At 41.0% G+C, this 12,122-nt stretch overlaps 2 protein-coding genes and 1 pseudogene across 4 annotated transcripts in view; 2 read left to right on the forward strand and 1 right to left on the reverse strand.

Annotated features, from left to right (window-relative positions):
- The window catches only part of PHTF2 (putative homeodomain transcription factor 2), a 129,495-nt gene that overhangs the window by 13,662 nt on the left and 103,711 nt on the right, over positions 1-12,122 (forward strand). The window lies entirely within an intron of this gene.
- LOC101657394 (mRNA turnover protein 4 homolog) lies at positions 482-1,186 on the forward strand. The gene has a single exon (XM_045288783.1). It carries the CDS (start codon positions 482-484, stop codon positions 1,184-1,186), a length of 705 nt encoding a protein of 234 aa, XP_045144718.1.
- On the reverse strand, positions 5,610-5,713 carry LOC115869319 (annotated as a pseudogene).

Consider the following 12,122-nt stretch of genomic DNA (forward strand, 5'->3'; position numbering starts at 1 on the left):
TACTGAACCCTAAGTGACTCATCTCCTCCCCACTACCCCTCTGCAAGGTATGTCCAGTTGTCTACAGATGGGCATTGGGTCCCCATCACGTGCCACCCTCATTCACGATGATATGATTTTTTTTTCCCTACCCAGCCTTTGGTGCTGGAAGCCTGGTCCCTTCGGCCCTTCATGATCACACATGTTGGTGTGCTGCTTCCATGTGGGCTTTGTTGCTTCTGGGCTAGATGGCCACTTGTTTTCTTTCAAGTCTTTAAGTCCCCATAGGCATTAGTCCATTATAGAAGACAGTTAATGTAGAACTATGCTTATAAAGTTTTGGTGGAATGAAAGGGTGATTAAAAAAAATTATACTCAGTGGCCATCGAGTTAGTTCCAGCTCATGGTGACACCATGTGTATCAGAGTAGAACTGTGTTCCATAGGTTAAAAAAACAACAAATAGGGCAGTGCGCCCTTCCACTGCACGTGGCAGCGGCGAGATGCCTAAATCCAAGCGTGACAAGAAAATCTTAACCAAAACTGCTAAGAAGGGATTGGAACTGAAACAGAACCTGATAGAAGAGCTTCAGAAATGTGTGGACACGTACAAGTACCTCTTCATCTTCTCCGTGGCCAACATGAGGAACAGCAAGCTGAAGGACATCCAGAACGCTTGGAAGCACAACCGGATGTTCTTTGGAAAAAGCAAAGTGATGATGGTGGCCTTGGGTCGAAGCCCCTCTGAAGAGTACAAAGACAACCTGCCCCAGGTCAGCAGGAAGCTGAAGGGTGACCTTGGCCGCCTCCTTTTCACCAATCAAACGAAGGAGGAAGTGAACGAGTGGTTCACCAAGTTCATGGAGATGGACTACGCCGGTAACAAAGCATCCTTCTCGGTGAGCCTGGATCCTGGGCCCCTGGAGCAGTTCCCGCACTCCGTGGAGCCACAGCTGAGGCAGCTAGGCCTGCCCAACGCCCTCAAGAAAGGTGTAGTCACCCTGCTGTCTGACTACGAGGTGTGCAAGGAGGGCGATGTGCTGACACCGGAGCAGGCCCGTGTCCTGACGCTTTTTGGCTATGAGATGGCTGAGTTCAAAGTGACCATCAGGTACATGTGGGATGCGCAGTCTGGAAGGTTTGCGCAGATGGGCGACAACGACTTGCCAGAAGGCAGCGACGACAGTGACGACAGCGACGACGACTGACTGGGTTGCCCACTTGCACACCCGCACACCAGGCAGCCCTAGGTCTCCCCTCGCCCTGGCAGCAGGACGCCCCACCCCCACCCCGTGAGGGAGCAGCTATTTATTGTGTGACGGGAGCGGGAAAGGACTGTGTTTTTATATAAGAATAAAACTTCATCCACAGGGTTCCTCCCCCCAAAAGAAAAAAACCCAACAAATATTTTATTCCATTTTTATTATTTTTGCTAATTAAACACAAAGGGGCATACCTGTATTCCAAAAATTTCTATGTGTAATTCAGTGGTGAGAATTACGTTTTGAGTTGTGCATCCACTCTCCCCCTCCCGTGAATTGCTCCTTCACATCAGTACAAAGTTCTGCTCCCACGTTTCCCATTTAATCCCTGGGTCTTCAAGTCTTGTCAGCCTGACCTCATTCACAGATCTTAAAAGGGCACAATGCTCAGGATAGACTTCTTTACTAGCTAATCTAAACTATTGTTTGGTTTTAAAGAAGATCTCAGGAAATATTTTTAGTTTAAGGTTAAAGATTTTCTCAGAGCAAAAACTTCTGACTTCCATCTAGCCTCAATGGCTCAAGGAAGTCTAGATTCCACGAGAACTACATAGGGTTTGCACTGACTGGTTTTTCTAGATTGTCAGACCTTCCTTTGTAGCCACCTTGAGTGCACTCAAACCTCCACCCTGTTGGTTAGTAGGCAAGTGTGTTCCCATTTGTTACCACCCAGAGACATCTCAAAAATAATATACCCTGAAGTAAATATTAGGTTTGTTTGATTGCTAGTAACAATGGCTACAACTTAATCATTTATGATAAGTATGGAGATTAGCAGCCCAGGTTCTGCATGATAGCTTTATCAATCAGCCGAAGCTCCTTTCTACCCATGAATGTACTTCTGATGTCGTGTCAAGTTCATGCCCCTTGTAGAACTTGAGCCATTAATGCAGCAGTCTACTACTGTAGGGCATATGAAGGAGGATGGGGAAAAAACCATAGGGCTTTCCCAATTGAGTCAGATTCTTTTTCACGAGAATTAAAAAATATATTCTAAAACTGATTGTGGTGATAATTGTACCACTCTTCTTGATGTGATTGAATTGAATTGTATGATGTAAAGTATATGCCAATAAAACTGTTGAAAACAACAACAAACACACACACAAATAAATTTGGGCAAATCTCAACTGGCTTGAACAGTGTTCAGAGTACTTTATAGATGACAGTGGAAGCCCAAAATCCATTTGTGGGGTCCCTCTGTGGGTTGAGTAACTGGTGAATCCCCATTGACCGTAGTCTAGGAATGGGAATAGCTTTAATAACAGACAAAGAGCATGCATTATAGCCAATGCAGCCAGCCTGGAATGCAACACCTCTTCATTAGATCTCCCTTTTCAATTTATTCTGTTTTTAAACATTTTTCTGCTTCCTTTCCAATGGAGGCTTTTGTCTGTTTTTCTTTTCAGATGCTAGGTCTTTTTTTTTCCTGCTAGTTCTTTTTTTTATTCAATATTCCTCACCAAATTTTATTGTTGTGTTTTTTAAATCATTTTATTAGTTTTTAATCATTTTAAAATCATTTTTAATTTATTAGTTTATCATAAAACTCTTATCACAATCCATACGTTCATCAATTGTGTAAAGCACATTTGTACATTCATTGCCCTCATCATTCTTAAAACATTTGCGTCCTCATTTTCCCCCTCCCTCCCCGCTTCCCCCTCCCTTATGAACCCTTGATAATTTATAAATTATTGTTTTGTCATATCTTGCCCTGTCCAACGTCTCCCTTCACCCACATTTCTGTTGTCCATCCCCTAGGGAGGAGGTTATATGTATATCCTTGTAATCGGTTCCCCCTTTCCACCCCACTCTCCCTCCACCCTCCTGGTATCGCCACTCTCACCACTGGTCCTGAAGGAATCATCGGACCTGGATTCCCTGTGTTTCCAGTTCCTATCTGTACCAATGTATATCCTCTGGTCTAGCCAGATTTGTAAGGTAGAATTGGGATCATGATGGTGGGGAGGAAGCCTTTAGGAACTAGAGGAAAGTTGTACATTTCATCGTTGCTACACTGTACCCTGACTGGTGCATCTCCTCCCTGTGACCCTTCCTCCCCACTCATTCACAATGATAGGATTTTTTGTTCTTTGATGCCTGATAACTGATCCCTTCGGCGCCTTGTGAACATGCAGGCTGGTGTGCTTTTTCCATGTGGGCTTTGTTGCTTCTGAGCTAGATGACTGCTTGTTTACCTTCAAGCCCTTAAGACCCCAGACGCTATATCTTTTGATAGCCGGGCACCATCAGCTTTTTTCGCATTTGCTTATGTACCTGCTTTGTCTTCAGTGATTGTGTCGGGAAGGTGAGCATCATGGAATGCCAGTTTAATAAAAGGAAGTATTCTTGCATTGAGTGAGAGTATTCTTCCATTGGAGGCCCAATGTCCATCTGCTACCTTACTACTAAATCTATACATATATGCACATAGATCTATTTCCACATCCTCATATATAAATGTATTTACATATGTACATGCCTGTATTTAGACCTCTGTAAATGTCCTTTCCCCCCTAGCTCTTTCCTCTATTTCCTTTGACTTTCCTCTTGTCCCACTGTCATGCTGAGCCTTCATTTGGGTTACAGTAATTCCTCTCGGTTACATTAACCTTGGTCGTGCCCTACCAGGACTCCTATACCCTCCTAATGACCGATTTGGATCACTTGTTGGTCCCTTGTCCCTGTCTTTGTTACCACTACTACCTTTCCCCCAACCTCCCCATCTCCCATGTCCCCCAGAACTGTCAGTCATTTTGTTTTCTCCTCCAGATTGTTCATCCAGCCTATCTTATTTAGAAATAACTGCGGAGATAATAACATGCACAAAAACAAGACAGAGCAAAACTAAGCAACAAAAGAAAACAAAACAACAGCAACAAGCCAATGACAAAGATACAAAACAAAACAACAAGAAAGCAAAGCTTGTAGTTAGTTCTAGGAGTGTTTTCCAGTGCAGTCTGTTGGGGACCCAAGCCCTGGCCCCAAAGTCCATTTTTGGTATTCCCTTGGGACTTCGTTGCTCTGTTCCCCTTGCTGTTCTGTTGCACGCCCTTAATGTTTTGCCTCGGTGTGGTGGGATCAGATCAGATGGAATTCCCACAATGTGTCTCCCCTGTAGGGTTGTGGGTCAGTGAGGGACGTCCTGTCTCATAGTGGGGCTAGCCATGTGGTCTTTTCTGTGGATTGGCTGCTCTGAGTGGGAACATCGTCCTCAAGGGTTTGTGGGCCAGGTTGTGCTCCACTCTCTCTTCCTCCCCCTTCATTTTCTCCCGTGTGCTCCGATCAGACATGTCCCTCTCCCTGAGCTGCAGATTCAGTGCTGTCCTCTGAAATAAATTCTTTGGGGGGAGGGGGAGGGCATGTGTCCACATAGTTGGGATTGGGGCTGGCTCCTTAGACCTCTCCACTGGTTCCCTATTCCATGCTGGCATGAGTCAGATTCTTTTAAGGAACCCAACTGGAAGTCTCACCCAACACTTGTGCTATGTCTCAACAGCAGTAGCATGGCCATAGCTGCAAGCAAGGACAGGGCAGATCTTTACTTATGATATCCTTCAAAAAGGAAAAAGGGGATTAGAATAATGGGAGTCAATTAGCATCCTACTATGCCAAACCAATTATTACTTAAATACAAGGGATGTAGGCAAATGTTCACTTTAATATTTGAGAAATTAGGGAGTGTGGACTCCAGAGCCCTTCTTCGAAAATGTTACCGGCTGATTAAATCGAGGTAACCTCAAACTAATCAAGGTCAAACAGTAAAATTCAGATAATACAACAAAGCCATTGTAAAAGAATCAGTGGTAAGCAATGCATTTGCTTAAATGTAGAAGAAAACGAAATAACTGGGGAATAGTCATTGTGAACTCACATCTAAGTGTTTTTAATTTGGTCAGTATTTGTAGACAATAGAACTTGAAAGTATGAACATGTTGATTATGTTGAAATTCATGGAATGGAATTACTGTGTGCTATGTCATGTTGAACCTTAAGGTAAAAGCTGAAATTATTGTTGACTAAAGAATGAGGTTTACTCCACGAGGAGGGTCTCTAAGGTGTGCCATCAAGCTTGTGGCCCACAAACAAACAAACAAACAAACAAACAAGCTTGTGGTAAACTGAAGCTCATGAATTCTTTAGTTTTTATTTTATTTTATGTGGAATTCATGGAAAATATATAAATAAAGGAATACATACCTGTTCATTTTACCAAAATCAAAGTATTCAAAATAATATTATAAATAATACCTTGTCTTCTTCAGTTCTACCTCCTGTCTGTTGCTGCCCAGCAGCCATAATACTCTGTTGGGAATTAGATCTTGCTGCTCTGCTGGAATCACTTCGGTTATTTTTTTTGTTTTGTTTACGGTTAAATTACTATTACCATATGGCCCCCTCCTGCCTTTTAGACATTTTTTGTAAGAACAGATACTAAACTTGATCTTAGCCAAAAGGCTGAGAAGCGATTCAGACATCTTCTGAATTATTGTGACCTCTCTTCATTACTCTTAAGTTATCCTGATTTACTTTCTGTTCCTTAAAAAATATGGCACTCATTCTGCTGTAAGGTCTTTCAGGAGGTACTTTCCTTCAGTTCTCATCTATCAAGTTTCATTTTATAATCTCAGAAGGGACTTCTGTGGGCTGTCCTCCTGAAAGCACCCCACCCCGTCCCAATCACATCTCCGTTTATTTCCTTCATGACGCTTGCTGAGCACTCCTGACAGATCCCATCAGAAAGCAGATAGTTCAGAAACCATCTTATGCATTGCTTATTTTATGTTTTCTCTATTTGTAGTGTGTCATCATGACACAGACTTGGGCTTCTTGTTCATGGTTACTTTGCAGTGCCTAGAATGGTGCTATGTTAGGAAATGCTTACTCAGTAAATCAATCAGCTACTGGTGGCAACATCTCTAATGTTTTTGAGTTCCTGTCAAGGTTTTTAATGATAAGGGATAATTAGCAATTGTCAGTCTTTAAAGTCAATCATTTTGAAGGTTTATTAACTTTTTAAGTCATTTGAGTATCATGTAGTGCATTACCAAGTAGCGCTGGGGACACAGCGGTTAAGCACATGTCTACTAAGTGAAATGAACAGTTTGGATCCACCGGCCGCTCTGTGGAGTAAAGATGTGACAGTCTGCTTCCATAATGATTTACAGCCTTGGAAACCTTGTTGGGCATTTCTCTTCTGTTCTCTGGGGTCATGGAGTCGAAATTGACCCCAACAGTAGTGAATTTAGAGTTTTTTGTGTGTTTGTTCAGTGCACTTCTATTTTAGTACAGGTGATTAGAAACCAGGCTTGTGTTAGGCACACCGTAGTCTTCAAAGTATCTTCCATGCTTTTCAACACTTTATAAAGAGGTTTTGTGCAGCAGATTTATCCGATATAATGCATAATTTGATAACTTGACAGCTGTTTCTGTGAGTTGATTGTGGATATGAGCAAGGTGAAATCCTGACAACTTCAATCTTTTCTGTGCCTGATCTAAGCCAAGGTATTTTCAGTTACCTATAAACTCAAGTATAAGCCAAGTTTTTCAGCACATTTTCTTAAATGCAGTTTTTGTGGTAAAATTAGATGCCTCGGCTGATAGTTGGGTCAGCTTATACTCGAGTATATACGATACCTCATATGCATGTGAAAGTTGGACACTGAATAAGGAAGACTGGAGAAGAAATGCATTTGAATTTTGGAATTGGTGAAGAGTTTGAAAGTACCATGGACTGCCAAAAAGACAAAAAAACAAGACTGCCAAAAAAACAAAAAAACTTCTTTTGGAAGAAGTACAGCCATAATGCTCCTTAGAGGAAAGAATGGTGAGACATTGTCTCATGTACTTTGGACATGTCGTAGAGAGACCATTCCCTGGAGAAAGAGGTCATTCTTGACAAAGTAGAAGGACGGCAGGAGAGGAAGGCACTCGACAAGATGGATTGACACAGTGGTTGCGACCAGGGCCTCAAATATAAGAACGGTTGTGAGGATGGTGCAGGATTGGGCAATGTTTCGTTCACTGTGTGTCCAAACCCACAAAACCACACCTAACAACAATTTTGGTAAAGAATCGCTGGAACTCTGATTGGGTTTAATGTTTCAAATGGAGGCTCTTACAAGCACATCTCACTTTATGTGGACTTTGCAGGTGCTATGTTATAACAAGTGAACGTGTATGGCAACCTTGCATAAAGCAAATCTGCTGGCATTTTCCCAGTAGCATGCGCCCATTTTGTGTCTCTGTGATACATTTTTGTAATTCTCTAAATATTTCAAACTTTTTAGTATTCCTTTTGCATACTTAATATACTATCTTAATATATTGTAAACATAATTTTTATATGTACTGGAAAACAAAAAATTACTGTGACTTTATTGTGATATTTGCTTTATTGTTGTTGTGTGGAACTGCACCAACCATACAAGTATCTCCATAGTACAACTGTGATTCACAGTTTTCAAGGGTTGACTTTTTTGGTGAATAGATGGCCAGGCCTCTTGCTAGACTCAAACCTCCACGCTTTCAGTGTGTTAATTTTTTGCACCACCTGTATCATTATTTGCATAGAGTGTGTGATTGGTTGATGGTAAAACTTTATTGTGGACTGTGAGGGAAGTTAAACTATTCAAATGAGTAATTATATTTTATTTAGCTTAACCAGCAGTACAACAATAAAATAATCACTATCAATTAGATAGTTAAAAGATCTTTTAAGTGTTAGAAAAAAGCTTAAAACAATGCTCAAGGGATAACAAACATTCTGTGAGTACATGTTAAAATTAAGGAACCCTGGTATTTAAAAAAATTTCTTTAAAAGATTCTCTTATTTTGACTACAGCACAAACCACTTTTGGTGACATAGGTTTGGAGAGAACTTATTAACCTACAGTCCCCCCCCCCCACTATGTATTATCCTCTTGTCTGAAATACACTAAGCAATGCTTCCATTTAAAATGGAAACCGAATTTGCACATATTCCCATCATGAATTGGTATAGTAGAAATAGAATGACTATACTCATTGGACCTCATTTCACATTTCATTTTTTCTGTCCTAACATTGAAAACAATTATGTATGTATAATGGTGTTTACTCTTCACAGTAATTGCATGTTATCTTTATTTCAGATGAAGAATTCAGATCTTTCCAAGAGAGTATGACAATTTTAGATTAGAAAGCAGCGGCTCTGAAACTTAAGGTCTTCTTTTGCCCGTGCTTTGCCTAGTCCTCCTATTGGAGTTTTACTTCCCCAACCAACAAAAACTTTATTAGTATGAGAAGTTCGATTTGAACCTGAGCAGTTACTACCCTTCTATGGTCAGAGCAGCTTTGTTCCTAGGATCTGAGGTCTAAAAATTGCTTGCCTTAGATGTGGAGGAGGCACTGAGTTATATTTAATATTAGCTTTGGGGAATGGAATTGGGCTAGACTTGCTAGGTTTGAGTTTAACTCATTTTAACAGGCAAATAGGTATGTTTTAGTGTATTGAATGATAGGCTGGTTTATACAACTTGTCGTATTTTACATTTTAAAATGTGTTACTACCTTTGTGTGTTAGGAACGAATATGATTTTGTGTTTATGATATGCTTTTTGGGACAGTACAGGAGTCAGATGAGGAGAATGTCTATTTCTGTCACATAAAATCATTCATCTTTGATGGTACTTTGGTTGATAACTTAAAAAATTTGATTGGTAAACCTCTATGCTAAATACAGATCAGAGGTTACAGAACTCAGAACAAGTAATTACACTGACTGTGGGTTAAGTGCAAGATGGTACCCTCCCAAAAATGCATTTTTGTTCTTCAGAGCTATGTATTGAACTTTTTTTTACAAAACAACCTTATCACCTTCAATGTACTGTCTATTACATAATACATTTGCCAAATCTGCAATTCCATTCTTGGACACATTTTTCAAGCTCGTATGTTTGGATGGCTGACAGCACCTCCCTCTTTTTTCCTATACCTCTTCTGCGTCATCAAATCACTGTCCTTTTTGTCCCTTTTCATTTGCACAAACAAAAAGAAGTCGCAAAGAGCAAGGGCAAGAGAGGCATGTTGTTTTTTGCCCAAAACTGGCATACTGAGATGGCTGCATGAGCAGGTGCATTTTTGTTTATTTATTTGTTTGTTTGTTTTGAGCAGGTGCATTTTTGTGGTGGCAAAACCAGTCTCCCGTCTGCCACAATTTTTTGTGGCACACTGTTATGCAATCTTTTCAGAACCTCTAAATAGAAAGCTTGATGAACAGTCTGACCTGATGGAATGAACTCTAAATGTACTACGAGTTGACATGTTTATCCGTTAGGGAAGTTTATGGACATCCAGGAAAAGATTTGTCATCAATCGATATTTCACCTTTTTTGAAATGAGAAAACCACTTGCATGTTTCAGTTTTTCCCATAACGCTCTTTGTAAGCTGTGTTTAACATCACAACCTTTTCTGTGGCATTTTTCTTGAGCAGAAAACAAAATTTCGCAGCTACACTCTGTTCTCTCAAATTGGCCATCACAAAAACAAGGTTCTAGCAAGACTGCTTTTATGAAAAAATTAACTGTGACCAAAGAGAACCTTCCCAGGTGATGCCACTGTGTGCATTAACTCAAAGCGAGTTAGCTTGCCTAGCGGGAAAAATGCATTCTACTACTACGAAAGCTCTGCTCCACCCAGCACAATTCTGTTTTTTTGGGGGGGAGGAGGGGTGGTATCCTCTCATATTGGCCTTCTAACCAGGAGGTCAGTGGTGAAGAAAGATGAGACTGTCCACTTCTGTAAAGGTTTACAATCTTGGAGACCCCCAAGGAGCAGTTCTTGTCTTTTAGGGTTACTGTGAGTTGGAATCAATTCAGTGGCAGTGGGTTTGTTTGCGGGGGAAAGACATTCGCCTGTTCTCAAAGAACTTATTAATGGGGCCAGGGGTATATGCCAGCAACTATGTGAAATCTATAAAAATGACTCTTTCACGCAAACAGCTACGTAAAATCGATAAGAAACAACTTATTCATGTCATGAGGTACCAGGACAGATGAATTTGGAATGGAAGGATTTGGAAGAAACTTATTAATAAAATGGAATTATAGAGGTCTTGATAAAAATTCTAAGGAGGGCCTAGTGGTATAATGAGTTAAGCATTAAGATACTAACCAAAAGATCAGTAGTTCTAACCCACCAGGCATTCTGTGGGAGAAAATCAGACAGTTTGCTCTTTAAAAATTTTTAGCATTGGACTCTTACTCTTCCTTGGAGGGTTGCTGTGAGTCAGAATAGACTCATGGTAATGAGTTTGGTTTGGTGTTATATAAAAAACCAGGGCCCTGGCTCTGCAGTGGTTAGAGCCCCTGGCTGCTAACCTAAAGGTCAGTATATTAATCTTGGTACTTTAGACAAACAAATCCACAGAAATTCTTGTATAAGAGAGAGTTTTATATAAAGGTTAAGTGCGCATCAAGAAAACATTCCAACCCAGTGCTGCCCAAGCCCACAAGTCCAACATTAACCCATACGTCCAACACCAATTCACAGAGTCCTCCTCCATCTCACAAAACTGTCTATACCTCAGTCAGCATTTCAAACCCTAGTTCTGTAGGAGAGAGATGTGGCATCTGCTTTTGTAAAGATTGACAGCCTTGGAGATCTTGTGGTGGGGCAGTCTACTATGCCCTGTATGATTGCTGTGGATCCGGATGTACTCAACATCAGTGGGTTTTGTTTTGTTTATTTTGGTGCCACATTTTAAACTTTCCACATCCTCTTCTGAATCTGGCTTGAAGTTCCCTAATAACCCCCTGCAATTGTGACTATTGTCTTTGAGTGGCTATTTTCTAATATATGTCTTAACTGCACCACATCATCCTATACTTTTCTATCTCTGTGTCTAAGTCTGACACCAGTCATTTCTCCTCTGAGACTTTAAGTCTCTTCTTGGTTCAATAATTCATTGTAATAGCCACTCACAGACAACAGTTACAATTATAGGGGTTTATTAGGGAATTTCAAGTCAGATTCAGAAGAGAATGCGCAACAAGAGATATCATTGCTGATGTCAGATAGATCTTGACTCAGGCAAAGAATACCAGAATAGTGCTGTGTTTTATTGACTGTGTTTTATATGCCAACTCCCTTAACTGCGTGGATCATAACAAACTATGAGTAGCCATGAGAAGAATGGGAATTCCAGAACACATTGTTGTGTTCATGTGGAACTTGTACATGGATCAAGAGGTAGTTGTGAGAACAGAACAAGGGAATACTGGATAGTTTAAAATAAGGAATGTGGAGGGGAATCGGAACAGAGACCCAAAGCCCATCTGTACTGTAGACAATGGAACATTCCCCACAGAGGGGTCCCAGGGAAGGGATGAGTCAACAAGGGTGCAGTAAAGCACCCATGAAACACACAATATTCCTGTGGTTCCTTGAGGCCTCCTCATCCCCACCACCATGACCCCAGTGATACCTCTCATTTTGGACTAGACCGGAGCATGTACACAGCTGTAGATAAGAGGTAGGAGCTCGGGACACACGCAACCCAGGAGCAGGAATGGGAAGAGAGATACCAGATGGGAAGGGTGAAGCAGGGAGGAGTGGAAGAAGGGGAAATTGATCGACACACAACCACACGCACCCCTCCAGGGGAAAGAACAACAGAAACCATGGGGGAAGGGAGACAGTGTTCGTTGTGAGACTTGGAAATAATCATTTATAATCTATCAAGGGGTTATGAGGGTGGGGGGAGTGAGGAAAAAAGAGGAGCTCATACCAAGGGATCAATAGAAAGTAACTGTCTCTAGAAAAGAATGATAGCAACTTATGTACAAATATGCCTGATACAATTGATGTATGGATTGTAATAAGCATTGCAAGTACTCT

The sequence above is a fragment of the Echinops telfairi genome, unplaced genomic scaffold, assembly GCF_000313985.2.
Source record: "Echinops telfairi isolate 266 unplaced genomic scaffold, ASM31398v2 ScPeMD7_23;HRSCAF=83, whole genome shotgun sequence".
Lineage (NCBI taxonomy): Eukaryota > Metazoa > Chordata > Mammalia > Afrosoricida > Tenrecidae > Echinops > Echinops telfairi.

Excerpts from the sequence above, each read along its gene's own strand:
- LOC101657394 (XM_045288783.1), top strand. The coding sequence starts at position 482 with ATGCCTAAATCCAAGCGTGACAAGAAAATCTTAACCAAAACTGCTAAG.